The sequence below is a fragment of the Cryptotermes secundus genome, unplaced genomic scaffold (assembly GCF_002891405.2).
Source record: "Cryptotermes secundus unplaced genomic scaffold, Csec_1.0 scaffold737, whole genome shotgun sequence".
In the NCBI taxonomy this organism is placed as follows: domain Eukaryota; kingdom Metazoa; phylum Arthropoda; class Insecta; order Blattodea; family Kalotermitidae; genus Cryptotermes; species Cryptotermes secundus.
In genome coordinates, this window is record NW_019727105.1 from 328,320 (window position 1) to 348,644 (window position 20,325).

Below are 20,325 nucleotides of genomic sequence, written 5' to 3' on the forward strand. Positions count from 1 at the left end.
GTTTGAGATCCTCCAGTGCATGACATTCATTCGAGACTTATGAAGATCGGTTAGTTTACACGTCCACGCACTTACACAAGCGCGCGCTCGCACGCACGCCGACAGAGCGGTAAGTTCGTAAGCCTACATTTCCGTAATGAAGGAAGGTTGGTTGAAACAAATACCACATGCAAGCGCCAAATTTAAATAAAGTTTTATCGAAAGTTTCCCATGAAGTAGAATTTGACGTTTTGACTGATGAAAGCAAGAGTGGTTTTAACCTTCACTGATTAGGCAGGTGAGGACGACTCTAGTGAAGTTTTAGCTGCATGAAGGTTGCTGGCTTGGTTCAGTCGACTGTTGGCTGGCTTGTCCGAGTGCAGGCGACAGGTAGTCAGGCAGTGCTGGTTAGAGCGAACACAGCTTTCACCAGCTTGCTCAAGCTGTCCAGATTTTCTGCAGCAGGTTCTAAGTTGAACTGCTGTCTACGGAGTTTACAGCTGCTTAGTTGTCAGAAATATAAAACAGTTACCTTTGAGTTGTAGGAGAGGCAACGCTATTACATTGTGATGTGAAAGGTGATGTGTGGAGTGGATGGGAGCTACCCTTCAAGAATAGCGACAGTTGATTTGTGTTCGTATAAGTAGCATTCAACTCGTGCGACGTAGTTCAAGTTATGCTATTTTGAGGCAGAGTAACGAGTTCATAATTAAATGTATCTCCAGATGTGCCATCATACACACAAGTGGTACTGAGTGTATATAATTTGTAGGTCGTAATGATAGTAATGATAATGATTGTGTCGACCGTAATTCGCAGTGGAAGTGAGTTAAATTATTTTGAAGTTTGTTGGCAGAAGAAATGTGTCGATTTACTCGTACTGTCGTCACACGTTGTGTTAAAGTTGGCTGCTGCCGGTCTGGTTGACTTAGCCGGCTGAGACAGCGATGCAAGTGACCGCCCGAGGGTTCCACTGTCGCCCCAGCATTAGATGGTAATGGCCTCAAGATGCGGGCTTCCAAGGATATTCACCCTTCCTGCCATCGCCCTTACTGCAGCATCTTGGAGCTGTGTGTTTTTCACTCTCCGTGTTTCTTATTGATGATGTATATGTCTGAGAAATACCCCAAGATGTGGCTAGGCCCTACCTTATATCAGTTAGTGTTGTGACGAAAGTGGGGGAATTTGGAAACCTTAGAATGACGTTCTAGATAGTCTCTAGGAAAATAGGCTATCAAGGATATCCAGTCATGAAGCCAATAACGTTCGAAAATATACGGCGGCTCATGGGCGGAGGGCGGAAGAAGAAAGACCGTGCAGAGTCGTCCTTCAAACGAAGTGATTCTTTCAGGAGGATCTCCATCAAAAGGAACTACTTGGATAGAGGGGGCAAGACCAAGCATCTTCAGCAGGCTACGCAGGCCAGTAAAATTGTGGTGAACCAGCCCGAATCGAATTCGACGAAGCAACCTTTGGTGGTGAATTCTACTGTCTTGGACGATGGACCCGAGTCCCTGGTGATTGGCTACAATCAGTGGATCCGCGGTATGAAGGCAGAGAACTGTCCAGCTATCGAGACTTGCAGTAACAGCAATAGCAGCAAGGCCTGCAATAGAATGATTTCGCCCCAGGACGGGAGACCGCCTACTCCACCTCCGCGGAAAAAGAACAGTGTTTGTACAGACTCTTCGTCAGTAGAAATTCTTAGGTTTGAAAGATCTCCCATATTTACCCGGAGAAGATTTAGGCCGTCGCCACCTCCGTCGTCGTTAGTGTTGGATCCTAAAGGAGAGGATTATGGAGGTAGTAGGGCAGACTCGGCGCTCAGTGTAAGTTTAGGTCGTATTTGGATGGACGCTCCCCTAGCCATGGCGCCGCGTAGCCTGGAGCTGCCACGGCTCCCCTATCCTTCATGTTCAGGTGGTGTAGATGTGAGTGGTAACGGTAGAAGAGCTCATCATTCATTAGACAGCGCTCTAAAGGAACGCCGAGAAGACCACATGCTCTGCAGTCGTCGTTTCCATAATTTTCCAGCCCGACCAATGTCTCCCACAGCCTTTATAGTACCTAATACATCCCTTATTAGTAGAACTCTCTCCTCGTCCACGCAGACCAATTCAACGAGTAAGACGCTCTCTTCCCGAGACTCCGCCGATCCCATCTGTTCCAGTAAGGATTCTGGCTTCTCATTTTCGATTTCCATACCGAAGCTGACAGACTTCAGTTCACCGACAGTAGGCGTAGGCAATGGTGGTGGAGGCTTCTTCCGCAAGAAAAAGACTGTGAAACCAAAGCCAAGTGTTAGCAGGGACGGATATTTTAAGAGGACCAGCGGTGCCGCCAAAGCGTCTGAAACTCGCAGGGGATCGGTTCGACGGAGCAGTAGCCGGAAAAAGAAACCCGGAGGACGAAGCTCGGGACGAAATCGGAAGAAGTATCACGGTGGGACAACTCGTTCCGACATGTACCAGGTCGTGGTGAGTCGTCCGCCTCGATCACTCAAGTCTTTGAAGCTGGACCCTATGATATTTGTGCCACCTGAGAAAAGGAAGTCTACGGCTAGTTTGAAGAAACCTCAACAGCACCGACGATACGAAGTGCAGGAAATTCGTGACTACTGTTCTCCCCGAGACTCGACAGTAGCGCCTGTGAATTTCTACGAGGATGAAGATGAAGACGAGGGTTTATACGAGTGTATATCCGGAGATTTCAATGAACGGGAAGAAGTGGAGCCGAAGTTGAATTTAGACGATCGTTTTACGGAAGAGGAACTGGCTATTGCCTTACCACCGGACAGTGATAATGAAACTGAGAGTGAGACTTACGTGCCTTTGGGCGTCTCGCCTGTGCCTCGGCGTCGTCCAGTACGCAGGAAGAAATCTACACGTAAAAATATAAAGTATCTGGCTAAGCCTAGCATCCACCGTGCGCCGTCCACACTGAGGCGCAGTAGGAAACTCGCGAGGAAGACAAGTTGTGAGTACATAATTGATTTGCTCTTTGTCTCATTGTGTGTGCTTTCTACTTCAACCACATTTATAATATACCCGTTAACAGAGGCGTACTAATTGTAACTTCAGCCATCCCCCCGTATCTCAATGTTTTTATCTGTTCATCTTATAATTTCCCATCGCTATCTGCATGAAATCAGATTGATTGTTATAGGACTGCAATCGTTGCACTCGATGAATTTTACACAGAAAACAATGAAAAGTGCGTCACAAATACATAAAATGGTAATAAATTGAAAATGTGTTTCTGTTTATAGTGTCAGTAATTTGCGATATCACCATGCCATTCGTCATTTGAATTGATTTATTAGACTAATGTGTATCACACTGTTTCCCAAAGAAGCAACTCAGGCCTATGAGTGAACCTCAGTACGTGTTGTCACTCAATTTTGTTCCTAAAATGAAGTTTTTTGCATTTGTTTTGGTCTAGTTTTATCGTTTTCAAAATTAATATCGCTACTTAGTCACACGAATATGTTTAAGGGGAGAATTTGCTGATATTTTATTTAAAACAGCTTACCCCGTAATGGAGGATTCAGGATAGCTTAGTCGGTATGTCGATGGGCTACCGGCTGGAATGCTGGGGTTCGGTTCCTGGGAGGCAAAAGATTTTTTTTTCTACTCCACAGCGTCCGTATCGGCTCTGGGGCTCATCCAGCCTTGTTCCGATGGGTACCGGGGTCTCTTTCCCCGGGGGTTGAAGCGGCAGATGCGTGAAGCTGATCACTCACCTTCATTTATTGCCGAGGTGAATAATGTGGAGCTATACGTCCACTCCCCAACACGTCATGACCTAGTGGTTAATTATGCACAGGAATAACTTTACCTTTTACAATTTAACGGACTGTTAAGTAATTACAGTTCAGTCAATGTGCAGTACTGATCAGAGGACTTCGATTGATTAATACCTGTTAAATGAGACGCTTCCCTTAATCAAACATGCTGCTAGAATTTAAATGGTATTTTGTTGCAATAACTCAGTGGAATAGGCCTCTTACTTCGGAAAGCCATGATGCAGTCCTCTGTAATACTCTTTTTAAGCATTCAAACGCAACACCAATCGAAATTATTTCAGGATGTCAGAACATTGTGTTCGTACGTCTGTCATGTCTTTCGTGCATTGCAATATTTAGTTTCTGTAACACTGCCAGCCAGTATTTTTTTTTCCCCTGTCGCGCTACAGCCCCAATTTGGGCCTAGTCCTACCTCCATGAAACTCTCCGTTTCACTTCGGTTTACTAGATCTTACACATTCGGTAGGACTCCTTTGGCGAGTGATCAGCTCATCGCAAGGCCTCTACCTGTACACAGACACAGAAAAACGCACACAAACATCCATGCCCTGAGTGGGATTCGAACCCACGATTCCGGCTTCCGAGCGAGCGAAGACAGTGCATGCCTTAGACCTCTCGGCTACCGTGACCGGCGCCAGCCAGTATGCGAAACGGCATTTCTTTCTGACGTCTTTCATGTGTGAAACTTAGTCTCTGACAATAGGAGAACATCATAGTTTGCCGATGCAGGATGCTGAGGGAGAATATTTGGAACTAGGAGGAAGGAAAAAATGAGTCGGAGTAGCGTAGTCGGTATAGCGACTGGCTGCGGGCTGGACGACTGAGGGGTCGAAATTCGAGTCCCGGTAGCGTCAAGAATTTTCTCGAAGTCTTCTAGACCGGCTCTGGGTTCCACCCCAACCTCCTATCCTACGGTTACCGGGGGCTTTTCCCCGGGGGTAAGGCGGCAGGAGCATGAAGCTAACCACTCACCTTTAGCTAGTGCCGAGGTCTAGAAAATTCGGATTTACACGTCCACTCCCCCATAAGCCTTCATGGCGTAGTGCTTAATGCGTTAAGCACAGGGACATATTTACCTCACGTTTAGGAGGAAGGAACAAATAAGAGGCTTAGAAAATTTGCGTGATGCGATGCTTTATAGTTTGTACATCTTACCATATATTACAAATGTGATAAAATAGGTGTGGATGAATTGGACAGGGCATGTATTGCACATGGAGGGGTGAGAAATAAATACAAAATTGTGATTGGGAAACCGGGAAGTGGGAGGGTAATATTAAAGTGAACCCTAAGGAAACGCGGGAAGGGGCTGACTGGATTCATCTGGCTCCGGATGGGAATTAGTGGCTGCCACTTGTGAAAACAATAATGAACTTTCGGGTACATAAAAGATGCTAACTCACTGAGCAGCTCTTAACTTTACAACAATAACTCTGATCCTTGAACTTGGGTATGAAACCGCCAGCAGGTAACCATATTTCACGACTATTGTTAGCTGTGTTAATTTCATTTTGGTTGTAAAATGTGGAAGATTGGTCATGAATGACATAATGCGCCACGCAAATTGCCATTAGTTCTTGCCGCCCCTCTTCTTACTATAACAGTACAAGAGTCCTTTGTTTTCATCGTGGGGAGTTTCTTCTCCTCGGTGAAAGTTACATAAATTGCAGTTTTATGTCAAGATTGTTGGAAGGCAGCTGTTTCCTCTTGACGCAATGCCCTTAAACTTTGGAATCTCTTAAAAGACTAATTATGTTCACTTGTACAGTTGACTACTGACGTTCTTTACATTACAAACGTCACACCTCACAATAGGAACAGAAACGTGGCCTTCAGCATAACTAAGGGGTCTAGAAAGAGCTGTCACTACAGTCATGAAGCCAATACATTGAATCCAAATATAATGTATATTTTGTAATTCTTAGTTTATTTAGCGAAGACTTTCCAGTTACCTTGTTTGTGCAGCGTTACTGTTAGGATCTCACGTGGAAGGAGACGGTCTAGGCCTGTTTTAGGCAACCTGCATTTGCCTAGAAGGACAGGAAAATTACGATGAAGTTTTTTTTTCTTGCTAGCGGGGTGGGACTAAGAGCCTTGTAGTGCGGCCACTTCTGGCCTATTGTACGAGCCCCAGATAATAGGCGAGGGTGATTGTGGAGCAACTGGTGGAATGAAGATTGGCAGGGGAAACCGAAGTACTCTGAGAAAACCTGTCCAAACGCCATTTTGTTCATCACAAATCCCACTTGACCAGACCCTGGGATCGAACCCGAGCCGCCACGGTGGGAAGCCAGCGACTAACTGCTTGAGCTATGGCGCGGCCTACGATGAAGTTCATACAGCATCTGGGTCAGAATTTCAATTCGGGACCTCCTGAATATGATGCAGGAGTGCTAACCGTTCGGCCGTTGCTGTCGCTACATATTTTATGATTTTCCTCGACCCCTCTTTGGAAATTTTGTTGGCAGTCGTGAGCACTTCCTGGTAACAGTACTTAACATTTCCAATACACTGAAACAACATTCATTATCTTTGTATAATAAAGCATATTAGATGAATTCTTTACAGTAATTCAGAGCTACATAACTAACTTCATTGAGCTGAGCCCTTCTTAAGAAGCCGTCAGTTGTGCAGCTACTCAAGAATTTACCAACCTTTTAACGAACCCGAAAGTTTATTACCGTATTCATAAGAGCCCTCCACTTGTCCCTATCTTGAGCCAGATCAATCCAATCCATACCACCCCAACCTAAGATCCTTTTTAATATTATCCACCCAACTACGTCATGGTGAACCTAGTGGGATCTTTCCTTATGTTCCTCCCTTACTGTCAGAGACCAAGTTTCACACCCATACAGAACCAAAAACAAAATTATAGTTTTGTATATTCCAATTTTTACGATTTTACACAGCAGAGAAGACAAAAGGTTCTGTGCTGCTGGTAGCAAGCATTACCCGAATGCAGTCTGCTCTTAATTCCTCCTGAATCAAATTTTGATTTGTTACTGTCATTTCCACATATGACCTATACCATGTTTTTAGAGGACCTGTTTCCTATCTCTGTGTCATAATTTTGCCCGCATTCTGTTGACTAGAGAGTAACATATAGTTAGTTGTCTGTGTTTATTTCAAGACCAGCCTCATTACTAACGTCAGGTAAAGTTCCTGTGTTTTCTTTATGGTATCTATATTATCTACCAGTAGACTCACATCAGCATAGACCAGCAGCTGTGTCCCATTTAATTTCAGTCCCACCTGGTTTTCCTCTACCTTCCTAATGTCATATTCTAAAGCAGAGTTGAAAAACGATGATAAAGCATTTCCTTTTTTAGAGAATTTTAGACAGGAAAAGTATAATATTAACGTACGGACTTTACTCTATGGTTCATTTAAACACATTTTAGTCAACGTAACTAGTTTCATGGGTATCCCAAACTCTGTGTGAATATTGTCCAGTACAAGGTTACAATATGTATTATAATACGTAATGTGGAAGTAATGATAATTAAGTCTATCTGCTGAAGAAGAATTGAACAAACAAAAACAAAGGTGGAGAAAAATGCACAAAGAACTACGTAACAGAGCCGTTAAATATTATTAACAATTTTAGGTAGAAGATTATAAAATATGATTGAGAGAAACCGCTCCGATTGCTGTGTAGAGATCTTTACCCATCACGTTGGCAGCATAGGCCACCGAGCAGAACAGTGTTTATTAGAGGGACAAACACACTTTTCTGACAAACCCAGGAAATCGTCAAGTTCAACTGATTTAGAATGCTTCAGCCTCTTAATGGCTTTCCAGACATCCACATCAGAAATAGGGGCACTGGATAATGATCCTGAAGAATGCGAAAGAAAGGAAATATTCATAAGGCAATGGTTATTATAAACAGATTGAACATTCTTAATGGGCTGGTCTCTGTAGGGACCATCAGCCTCAAGCTAAATAGGACTAGATGGTTTTCTGAAATTTTATAATTATTTCCAGAAATGTTGGGGCTGTGACTTTAAAATGTTATCAGTTGACTTCAACCACATAAGCCTTTCATCCTTGATTTTGTTTTTAACAAGCTTTCGGTAGAAGGCGAATACGAGTATGTCATAAAATAATCCGATCGTTTCTCTTTAAAACAACGGTGGAAATAATTTTTCTGAACAGTGTAGTACCTTGAGAACCAGGGAGGGGATTTGGACTTGCGGTTGCAGCCACTGGGAATTGCCTGCTCCGTGACATCGCGAACAACAGCATTGAGGCTGGCGACAGCTACATCAGCGGAAGAAGTTTCATACACATCTGACCAGTCACACGTAGAAAGAATGTTGTAAGGCAAAGTGTAATTGCCAGCTGCGAAATTTCGATAACTGAACTCACAGTTTAAATTATTATTAGCATGAGGCAAATACTCATCAGTACTTCAAGGGCCAGGCTTGACCAAGCCGGAGTCAGCAGGAACAGACTAGATCAGTGAAATTAGCAAACACTAGTTCAAGCAAGTTATGACTGTCAGCAGCTTGACCGCACTGCCTAAGACCAAGAATACACTTGGAGGTGTAAATAGTATTTCCCATGGGAGTTAGGAAGAAGTGACCCGCTCTCGTTGTTAAAACCAGGAGCATTGAAGTCCCGTAATAAAATAACACGAACATTGTTAGTGTCCAGAATGTTTTCAAAAAGGCGAAAATAGTCAGTAACTTTCTGTTTAGTGTCAAGGGTGAGCCCAGGTAGCGCAGTCGGTATAGCGAATGGCTACGGGCTGAACGACCGAGGGATCGGAGTTCGAGTCCCGGAAGGGTCAGAATTTGTCTCTTATCCATATCGTGCAGACTGGCTCTGGGGCCCACCCAGCCTCCTATCCAAAATGCACCAGGTTCTCTTTCCCTGGGAGTAAAGTAGCAGGGGCGTGAAGCTGACAACTCACCTCCAGCTAGTACCGAGGTCTAGAAAATGTGGATCTATACATCCACTCCCCATACGCCTTCAGGAACAACTCTGCCTTTAGTGTCAAGGGGAAAGTAATGGTTACCAATAATAATAATATAATGTCCATATACCTGAGTGGCATAGTGCATAATTACATAATTAACTACAATTTATAAATTGACCTATTACTTAAGTCTTCTAGTTGGTTATTTAACGACGCTGTCACTATCGAGACTGTATAACGTAGATGATAGGACGATTAATGAATGTGGAGCAGTGGGTAGAATGAGAATTGACAAAGGAAACCGAGATACTCTGAGAAAACCTGTTTCATTTCTACTTTGTTCACCACAGATTCCACGTGATCCGGCCTATGATCCAACCCGTACTGCCTTGGTCCCTTTTTACACAAAATGATTGATGAATTTGGTTCGTTCCACTGATGCCAGTAATACATAGGAACGGCCGTTTCCGGGAATATCGTGACGTGCCTCTACCATTTCCGTCTCCATCTGAGCGATTGAAATCTGACGTTAGAACAAGAGTGAAATGCAGTCAGTACTCCTGTCAGACAGTTAGAACACGGATTCTTGTCCAAGATATGCAACTTGAGGTTCTCACATCTGTATTACCGTGCAGTCTGGTAGATGCTTACCGACTTTACGGAGGACACACTGCTTTCATCTTTAAGGTTGACTAACTTACTGTTCTACCGTGAAGACGGATGTAGAACGCTCTTCCGATTTGTCGGCAGACATGTACCAGACTACACGGCGTAGCATTTCAGAAGACAGCAGTCATGATAGCCTTAGGGGCAAATGCCCAGTTACTGTCATTGCTATCTTTCCTAATTATAGATAGCTGCACCCGACCTGCTGGCAGTACACCTATGCTATTCACTTGGATCCATGTTTACATTCTGCTGTCGATAATACGGGTGTTGGAGGATGGCATCCAAAATGTTCAGCTCCGCTCAGGGAAAGTGATCACCAAACCATACAAAACCCTATTGCTTCGGTTTGAATTGAATTTTCAAGTGACTGGGTTTAATGATCGCAATGAAGACAGCTTGTGCTGATGATGCATCTAACGAGGGCCTTGTCAAGTGGAACAATTAGATATTCGAGCCGTCTGCCATTGTTTTTCGCAATTACAGCGGGACAGTAGTTGTTCTGCTTCATTTTTGTTATGCTGTTCATCAGTTTCAGACATTCTGAAATGGTAGATTAGATGTATAACCATTGGTGGGAAAGTTAGTACCTGAAACTCGACTTATTCTTGAGCTGTAATGGCCTTTTGCTGGTCACGGTAGCCGAGCGGTCTAATGCCTTCGCTCCCTCAGAAGTCGCGATCGTAGGTTCGAATCCCACACAGGGCATGGATGTTTGGTGCGTGTATGCGTTTATTCTATGTTGTCCTGTGTTTAGGTAGAAGCCTTGCGACTAGCTGATCACCCGTCCAAGGAGTCCTACCGTCTGTAAAATGATCAGTGAAACCGAGAAACCAGCCCTATGCTCCAAAGAGGGAGCGAGAGGAAAGAAATGGCGCTTTACTTCCATTGCGTGGCATATATAGCGTTGAATGATGGGATAATTGTAAATGATGGATTGCGGAGTAGAAGGAAGCGGTTGAAATCTCTGTTAAGGCATTGTCTCAGTACATATCTGGAACTGAAGACCACGAACGACCTCAGAATAATTGGTCTGCGGGTCGGACATTCGAAACCGGCATTTTCCATATACTAAGGAGGATTACTTGAAGGCGTTGTTCGGCTCGGTTTGTCTGTGTATTTATCCTTGAGTTATTTAACGACGCTGCTTAAACTGCATAGGTAGCGTAGAGTTGGGTAGGCCGCACACCGGCATGCGTCAAGACGTGTAATAGTCAAGACACGATGTCTGCGAAATGACGCAAAGAAATGAGCACAGTTGAAACGAAAGAGATTATGAAAACCGCCGTGCGCCAATCACAGTGGGCGCGCCGTCTGAGGCGTAAACTGTCTTCGCTCGCTCTAACGCAGGGATCGTGGGTTCGAATCCCACTTGAGGCATGGGTGTCTGTGTACTTTTTTTTTGTGTGTGTTTTGTGTGTAAGTAGCTGATCACTCGCCCAAGGAGTCCTGCCGTCTGTGTAAAAAAGATTACGAAACTGAAGAAGAGGCGAGGGCCCAACAAAGGGCTGTAGAGTCATTGATGAATGACTGAACTGATGAATGAATGTTCATGTACCACTTATTTTTTATTCTGATGTCCCACGATCCTTGGCTAATCTTCTGCTTGTAGCTCTCACCGATACATCTCAAATCCGCCCCATAATTTCTGTTGGAGGGGGGTCATCAGTTCCGAGTTTAATCAGCATTCATGGAGTTGTTTCGGAGATGACAAGGAACGATATCCGCATCATGCATTCATTTGATGCATTTTGTTCACGTAACGCACGAGAGCGGATGTCCTGGTAGAGCGTAAATAGAGATAGTAGGTTTCTAGAACTCTTTATCACTGCAGCGGGTGGGTCTGTTTGGATAAAGGAAACGTTTTCAACATAGGGCTCTGTTAGGGCATTTAAAGGTTGTGAGCCTTTGCTTGTTCACCACGCTCGTCAACACTTGTACCCAAAAGAAAGAAGAAAATATTATTCCTACGTTGTCATTGGGTCAATATTTCCAGTAGCATGAGACAATTACTGCAAAGTGTAGAAATTCGCCAATGTCACAGAAATAGTGTTTTTCGAGTAATTATCTTACACTTTCACGTATAAAGAGGTGAAGTTGTACCTGTGCTTAACTAATTGAGCACTACGCCATGAAGGCGTATGGGGGAGTGGATGTATAGATCCACGTACTCTTGACCTCGGCAGTAGTTGGAGGTGAGTGATAAGCTTCACGCCCCGGCTGCTATACGACTGGAGAAAGGGCGCTGGGACCCATGGGATTGGAGGTTGGGTGGGCCCCAGAACCGGTCTGGGCTACATGGAAAAGAGAAAAATCTTGCCCTTACCGGGTCTCGGACTCCGACCTCTCTGTGTTTCAGGCCGTAAGCAGTCGCTATACCGACTTCGCTGTCTCGGCTTATTTCAAGGATTCCTTAAGAAAGTCGCTGTCGTGAGAACAACTGGTGTAGACAGTGTTTCGTTGTCAACATTTTCGCGTTTTGCCGTTCTCAGCCAGTGTCAACGTTAAGTACACTCTGGTCCGATCTAGATAAACCATGCATGTGTGACTGTCATATGCTTCCAGGCGAATTTGGTCTCCTGGTACGGGCCGTTGGATCACAAGAAGGAGGCTGATTTAATTGCGCATCACACATTCGATGCCGTAACTCAGGCTTCCTGTAATCACCTTCCAGGTTCGATCTAAGTACAGGTCATCTGGGATTTGTGGTACACAGATGTGGAATTGGTTTAAGCTTTTTCCAAGCATTGCGGTTCCCTCTGCCAATCTTCGTTACGCCAGCTGCTCCGTGTTCAGTAACCGTCCTATTATCGACGCTATATAATCTCGTTACTGGTGCAATAGCCAACTTAATACAGACGTATTACGTGATTAATTTATAACTGCTATAAGTAATCTACGCCGGTCACGGTAGCCGAGCGGTCTAAGGCATGTACTGTCTTCGCTCGCTTGGAAACCGGGATCGTGGGTTCGAATCCCACTCAGGGCATGGATGTTTGGTTTGTGTGTGTACGTTTTTCTGTGTTTGTGTACAAGTAGAGGCCTTGGGACGAGCTGATCACCCGCCCAAGGAGTCCTACTGAAGTGAACAGAGAAGTTCATGGAGGTAGGCCTAGGCCCACTGGGACTCTAGTGCCAAGGAAAAAAATAGAAATAAGTAATCTGCACTGGGTAATGTGTATCACAAATAATATTTTAATGCTTTGCGTTTAAAATTTTCATGAAAATTATTAATTTCATTATTTAAAATGTTGAATGTGATAATATCGGGATCATGATGGCACATTACGTGACTATTTCCTATAATTAAAATAGCAATATGATAGCTAGACGCTTTTGACAGGTATCGGTTAGAACTTCTAAATTTCTAATGGTTCTCTGATGGGAACTTCGACATGTAGCTTAATATCAAGATTAGTTTGATTGAATAATCGAAGTCGCCCGTTATATCTTAATGTTATTGCAATGGAACGTGACTGACACATGTGGCCTGCTTTGGATTGCGTTTGCTGAGACGAATCCGGTCGATAAGAGGGTGCATGTAGTTGTATGAGCTAACCCTTTGAGCTGCTGGCATCCACCGTAGAAGATTATCCAATGTAATCACATTTCAGCTTCAGACGAGTACATGTGTCGTGATAACGTAAATAATAAAGAGATTTGGTAGGGATCGGCGACAGAGTTTGATTCCTGACAGGGGCAAATATCTATTCGCCAACACGTCCAGCTACTCTGTAGCCGATTCAGACTTCATATTAAGTGATTATCGGAATAATATCTTTGCCAAGGAGTAAAACGACTGGAAGGTGTAGTTGTGAATACATGAACTGGGTGCGTACTCTTTACCATCTCGTTACAGAGTCACGCTTGAAGATTATTTGGGATATATTACTGTCTAAGCCACTGATTCCAAAATTTGGTTGTCACCAAACTTTCATGACTCCTACGTATTTTTTATTGAATTGAATATAACATTTACACTCGTATTTATATTGCTGCTCATGATCTACTAACCGTTAATTACATTACCCCTGTGTTTTACATATGGAGAAATTATAAATACGCCTAGGACATTAAATATTGTGGCATGTAGACCCGTTGCCAGGCAGCAACCGCGAAACAAGCAACTATACAACAACCAAGGCTAAGTAGTGGTTCCGCAAACAAACATATTTCCTCAGCCACGAGAGAACAGCAATATTGGATGAGACGTTTTCTCCGCGGTCCGTGCTTTGTTATAACCAGGACCGGTTAGCAGTTGCAATTAATTGGAAAACTGCTGGGGGTCAGTCGTGAGCTGTTGCTGTTAGATGCTGCTATCTGAAGCCGGGGACAATTCGGGAACCCAGATGAAAGAGGAGCGTCCGTCGTTGGAAGCCACTGCCAAGCAATGCCAGTGAAGACGTGACTGCGGACACTATTGTGTGTGTAACAGTGAACTGTAAAGTATAGTCAGTAGCTGTATCAAAATGTACAATAAATCGAGCCATAAATCCAAAACCCGTCTAGTCACACTCTATCACGTGACAGTATTATTTTATTTTACTGAATATTTCCGAGTAAAGAAAAACATGTCAGCGTGTGGAATCTTGCTAACACTTGTAAATTAGTGTACCAGAGGCGCGCTTGAGATTCAAACCAGCTCAAATCCAACTAAACCTTGACTAAACTACCATAAACAGAATGAGACTGCAACATACTGAGTTAACCCGTAACCTGATGACATTTTCCGGTCATTTACTTTTCAATCTAAAAGAGAAGTAAGAAGTAGATATTTAACCAAATAGAAGCGATTTGAACTGAATTAATTTAATGAGACGGAGGATACTGTTCTTTATCTCCTGAGCTCCGAAGGTCTAGAGCACGACGTAAATCATTTCCCACTTCCAGCAGGTTATGCTGATTTGTTAGTAATACAGTGAGAGTTGAAGGACCAACTTGACATTGGTTTGTAACTCCACAGCACGGGTTAGTGCTTATGTTGAATATATGTGAAACAGACTCGCAGATGTTTTTATTCTAGGACCCATTCACGAGTCTGTTCTACTTTTATCATTTAAAAGAAGTAAGAAAGTATTTTTTGTAGTGATCTTCGGCGCCTCCTGACAATTTTGCATTGCAAATACGACGTGAGAACGTCGGAAATAAAAATCGTGTCGACCAGACTAACGCTAGGAGCCGGGACAGTGCAGTCGGTACAGCGACGGGCTACGGGCTGGACGACCGAGGGGTCGGAGTTCGAGTCCCGGTTGGGGCAAGAATTTTCTCTCCGTGTCGTCCAGACCGGCTCTGGGGTCGATGCAACCTCCTCTCCAATGGGTACCGGGGGCTCTTTCTCCTGGCGTAAAGCGGCAGAGGCCTGAAGCTAACCACTCACCTCTACCTATTGCCGAGGTCAAGAAAATGTGGATCTGTACATCCACTCCTCCATACGCTTTCATGGCGTAATGTTTAATTAGTTAAGCACAGGGACTACTTTACCTTTTACCTTTACCGGACTTACGCTGCGGCAACAGATAGTATCTGAAAACAAGGAATATATTTTTATAAAGAGGTCCTAACGTCCCATACCAAAAATATGAGTAAATAATACAAATTTTAGAGTTAAAATGCTTCATGTTACTCTGTAGTTGTTTATTTGGCGATGGACAATGCCAACAAATATTCAAATCTAACCGTTCAATTTTATTTAGTATGTGAATTAATTTTGACGGATGCTTACCGAAGATACGATTAAATACAACTAATAGAATTAAGTACTTCAGCTAAATTTGATATTAAAAATGTATTTTTTTCTCATGGTAATCAAGTTTGAGAACTGCTGATGTAAACTGTAGGGCCTACAGTATCGGAGTGATAACTTGAAAGAGGTTTGGCCTAGTTTGTGAGGGACTGTCCCAGCTTTTGCATTGTGGGACTGAGGGGAAGACATTAGAGTTGTCGATGTCCGGCCGAGCTTCTGATCTAGCACCTTACGAATAAAGGCCTAGAGGGTTACCGCCACGCTAACCTGCTCTGCCACGTTCGGAGTGAGAGCGCTTCTAACGAAGTGGCTTGGCTAATTTGACACCCCTGTGTGGGTCATGTGAAAGTGGACGCGCCCTCGTGATGACCCGTGCAGCACTCCCACACGAACACCAGGTTTCATGTCATGAAACAACGATTCACGGGCATAGTGTGATTTCTTGTCAGGGCTGTCCAACTTAAGCCACTGAGGAGCCGCATGTTACCGTAGTAAACCTACCCTACATTTAAACATTACATTTTTAATGCATGATTAAACTAGCAAGCAGGAGCTGTTATTTCAAGACTATGTGAGAGTTCTATTCAGAGTTTTGTTTTCTAATAATTATTTGGTTGAATCTGCGTGGTCATTCCAATGGGTCGCAACGGAAACAATTCTAAAGAACTGACCTAAACTACTAAAATTTCAGTGCCCACAGTATTCGCTGAAAGGCATGCATTGCTGTAAAGGTTACAGAGACGACCTAATGCCCATATGGATCGGTGAAGAAAGAGGCAAAGCTATCCCTCTAAGGCCTAGCGCACACATGCAATTTTTAGTTGGCCTATAGTTGTGCGCGATAGTGGAGGCCCAACGACTGCTGAGGGACGTGCGCGCACATACAATTTTGAGTTGTCCCCAGCTACGCCAGTGAGCAGTCGGTCAGTCGCAACATGGATGTGTACGGTACAGCAGTAGTATGTGCATTGTTGTTAAGATTAAGGAAAGAGGAAGCGGGAATATTGGGCTCGCCCTATTTATATAGAACGTCTGTTAAAAGGAAAATTTTACACGTTGTACCATGAACTGAGACAACGCCCATCAAAATTTTTCAGTTATTGCAGAATGAGTGTTGATAGTTTTGATGAATTGTTGCTTCTTCTGAAACCTCATATCTTTTACAAGCCTACAAGATGGAGATTGGAGTTTAATATTTCTAGAATAATTATTGCAAACACAGAAAAAGTAAAAGGTAAAGTAAAGGTATTCCTGTAACAGGCCGTGGAGGCCCATAGGATTGTGTGATGTTGAGCTTCCCACATTTTCTCTAGACAACCTGCTTATAGATGGCGGTAAGGTTGTCAGCCCTAGGCCATAGTGCGGCTGGAAGGATTGGGTAAATTGAAAAAAATCCAATGACCTCATCGGGAATCGAACTCGCGACCTTTCGGCTTGTAGTATATTGCCTAAGCCTGAATATGAATTAAAATTGAGGACTGCATACAGGTCAGTCTTTCGTTTATTTTCTGTACTTGATATAGAAGAACCGAAGCAAGTGAAGGGAATTTTAGTCGGGACCATCAATTTCCCGTTTCGGTCCATAGATCCTTTCCGTGCTAAGATATATCTTTATAGAGAGCTGGGGAAAGACTGTATACTAAGAGCCGTATGTTAGAAATGGGGAAGTATCTTCTGGTGTTTTCTTTGTAGTGAAGAAGAGGTAACAAATATAATGCTCTACTTACTCCAGCGGCCGACAGTTTCGTCACAAATTAAATGTAGAACGAGAACTTCGAATTATTCTTTTCTCTAATTTACTGCTTTTGTTCTAAGTTTGTAAGCTTTTCACTGCAGCTGCTGTGGCGGAAGAAGCAGGTTAAAGTGAACTGTTACATCAAATTACCCGGTGAAGAAATCAGACGTAAACTGGTTGACTATATGAATTCCATCCACCGTGCTTGTTTCTTTCCACACGGATAAACTGAAATGTGTAAGATTTGAGGCTTTCACGGCGGTGACTATGAAGAAAGCAGTCTTCTGGGATTTGGCACCGTGTATATGTGGTGTTAACCGACGTTTCGGAGGAACGTATCGCCTCCATCTTCAGGGTAGAAGGAAAAATATAAGAAATCCGCAAGCGAAGAGACCGTGACCAGTCTGCTTTTACCGGTTCTCACGGTCTCTTCGCTTGCGGATTTCTTATATTTTTCCTTCTACCCTGAAGATGGAGGCGATACGTTCCTCCGAAACGTCGGTTAACACCACATATACACGGTGCCAAATCCCAGAAGACTGCTTTCTTTAAACTGAAATGTGTTTTAAATATATGATAACGGAATGTATTCTTTTTTCTACGAGCACATTACTTTTGTGTGACATGGAGCTGACTATCCTAAAGGCGTTTACTGTAAGATCCGATTTATAAATCTCATGTTTCAAGTTGATGTCTCTGCATAGAAATGATGTGTTATTAATTATATGAGGTAACAGTGCAGTCATTTAAAGGAAATAATCTCATAATTTTGTCAAGGAAATGTAAATTAATAAGAATGAGGTATCTGAAATTGTAGCAAGCATGGAAATATAAGAAATGTACACAGAATTTTCTGAGCCGACATAGCGAACTCGGTATAGGGACTGGCTACGGGCGGGAAGGCCGACGTGTCGGAGTTCGATTCCCGGTGAGGGCAAGAATTTCCACTTCTCTATGTCGTCCAGACCGGCTCTGGGATCCACCGAACCTCCTATCCAATGGGCAGCTGGGGCTCTTTTCCCGAGGATAAAGCGGCCGGGGCGTGAAGGTGATCACTCATCTCGAGCCAGTTCCAAAGTCAACAAAACGTGGGTCTATACATCCACGCCCACATACGTCTTCATGGCATAGTGCTTAATTAGTTAAACACGGGGACAACTTTACCTTTTTGAACAAAATTTTCTGCCGAAGACTGACGGAAGACACAACTTGACGTGGGCGAATTGTTAAAATGGGTCCATGTAAAGCTAGAATATGAGGTGGTTCAGGATTAGTGAACACGGTACAGAAAAGCATGTGAAGTTGGTCCATCTGTGATAATTTGTCATGTGTTTACGAAACCGTGAAAATGATATCAATTTACGCATAACATTGCCACCGTCGACTCCTCTCACTCTACCAACTTTATCAGAACACTTTATCCAACCCTTTCTCTCAAGCTGAACACCGTATGTTTAGTAAATTATTGGGGATCTTCAGTGTGGATTTCGTTGTAATGGATAAATACAGTAAACCTCCTACAGTTTATAGACGTAAAGGGGGGGGGGGGCTATGTTTCACTTATGAAGAACGTAATATAAGTTATTCTTACTGAATTCGGTTTACTCACGAAATTAAAATGTGTTTATAATGAAACAAGGGAATGCGTTATCAACTTTGCTTTAGAACATGCTTTTAGACGCCAAGGAAAGCAGGAGGAATTTAAATTGAGTGGAAGAGAACGGTTTCTGAGCAATGATGATGGTAGTATTGGGCGGAAACATGAATACCATAAAGGTAAGCACAGGAGTTCTGTTAGATGCTAGTAAGGATACTGGTCTAGAAGCGGATGCAGAGAAAACTAAGTATAGTTCAGATATCGACACCTAAATGCACAGAAGAAGCGTAATGCGGCTGTTTGTGTTTTGAAGATGTGGCAGAATTGAGATATTTGTGAATAACATTAACAGATTAGACTTGCACATGTAAGGAAGCAGATTATGTTCGAGGAATGCTCCCTGCCTTTCAGTTCGGAAAGTTTTCTCTTCCCGTTTGCTAGAGAACTATAATTTTGCGTGAAGAATTCCGCCTTTTGGGAAATGATGCGGTGTAGATCTTGTGTCAACCGACGTTTCGGAGGAACGTGTCGCCTCCATCTACAGGGTAGAAAAATCCGCGAGCGAAGAGCCAGCGTGAGTAGGTGGCTACCAGACTGCTAGCTCCTGAAAACTGAAGCGACATGTTCCTCCAAAACGGCGGTGCACACAAGATCCACACGGCGCCACATCCCAGAAGTCGGCATTCTTCACAGTGAACACTGTGGAGAACTCGGGTCCTGTGTACTTTTGCTTGTCATTTGGATTCTTACATTAAGGGAAGAACAGGTAGTCGAGAATATTTGCAACAAAACTGGAGGAGGTAAGAGGAGGCCGGGAAAAACTGCAGATATTATTAAAACGATGAAATCAGGCGTAATGAAATGGCCAGGTGTGTAGCATGCATGGAAGCGATGAGAAATATATAAAAATTCTTGGTACGAAAACATGAAGGAAAGAGACCACTAATATGACGTATGAGCAGATGGTGGGTAATATTCATGTGCAAGTTATAGGAATAGGATGGTTAGGTGTGCAGTGGATTCGTCTGCGTGAGGACAGGGATAGTGCTAACTTATGAGCACGTTAGAGAATCTTAGATTTGTATAAAATGCTAAGAATTTCTTCAGGATTACAGTCTTCTGTGATATGAAAGCGAGCAACCTGGAAAATCGTTACCAATGTTCCAGAGGAAACTTCACCGTAGATTGACTAGCAGTCCACAAGCTGGACTGTGTCCTATAAAGTTCGAATACTTGGCCCAGCCCTCTTAGCAGTCTCCTTGTGCTTAACGTTCTGGTTCTAAATGTTTTAATATTTTTGTGTTGGTCGCACAGAATAATGACCAAATTTATAATCATTCTCTGTTTTCGATAGGCAGTGGAGTTCCCAAAACCGGAAGCAGCATGCCCTCCTGTTAATGACGTGGTAGCTATATGTGGAATTTCCAAGAAGCACCTCATTTTCGATTATTAGCTCTAAGCCAGCTGCCCTTGTAAAAGAAGAGAGTTTTGGATTTTCCAGAGTCCAGTCACATATCTACTTTTGTGTCGTCATATTACGTCATTCCTTCTCCAAGAGTCTATGCACAGTACCAGGCAAAATAATGTTACGTAATGAATAGAATATTTCGGTTTGTCCAATGCGTAAGAAGTTGAAGGAGTCAAACGTGGCGCCCAAGAATAGTGTTTTGGACTTGATACACATATGTGTTGGCCAGCCAACATTTGCTCAACAACAAAAACAGGATTGTGATTCTGAAGGCTGGAAGGAGACATCCAGCAACAAAAGGAAACAGATGTTACTCAAAACAAACCATGAATCTGTTAATATGTGAAATGTTTCCAGAAATTCGAAGTGGATGTTGTGGTTGCTGGGCCAATAATTATATATCAC

General features: G+C 43.4%; 1 protein-coding gene across 6 annotated transcripts in view; it reads left to right on the plus strand.

Annotated features, from left to right (window-relative positions):
- LOC111864481 (disco-interacting protein 2) overlaps window positions 1–20,325 on the plus strand; it is a 624,392-nt gene that overhangs the window by 310,667 nt on the left and 293,400 nt on the right. For 5 of the 6 annotated variants that reach the window (XM_023851752.2, XM_023851750.2, XM_033751448.1 and 2 more), the window contains exon 1: window positions 350–2,955. The exons of the other annotated variant lie outside the window; for it this stretch is intronic. In XM_023851752.2, coding sequence (XP_023707520.1) covers window positions 1,230–2,955 — 1,726 coding nt within the window. In that variant the 5' untranslated portion in view covers window positions 350–1,229. Of the gene's footprint in view, window positions 1–349; window positions 2,956–20,325 lie in introns of those variants that run through there. 6 annotated transcript variants of the gene reach the window in all.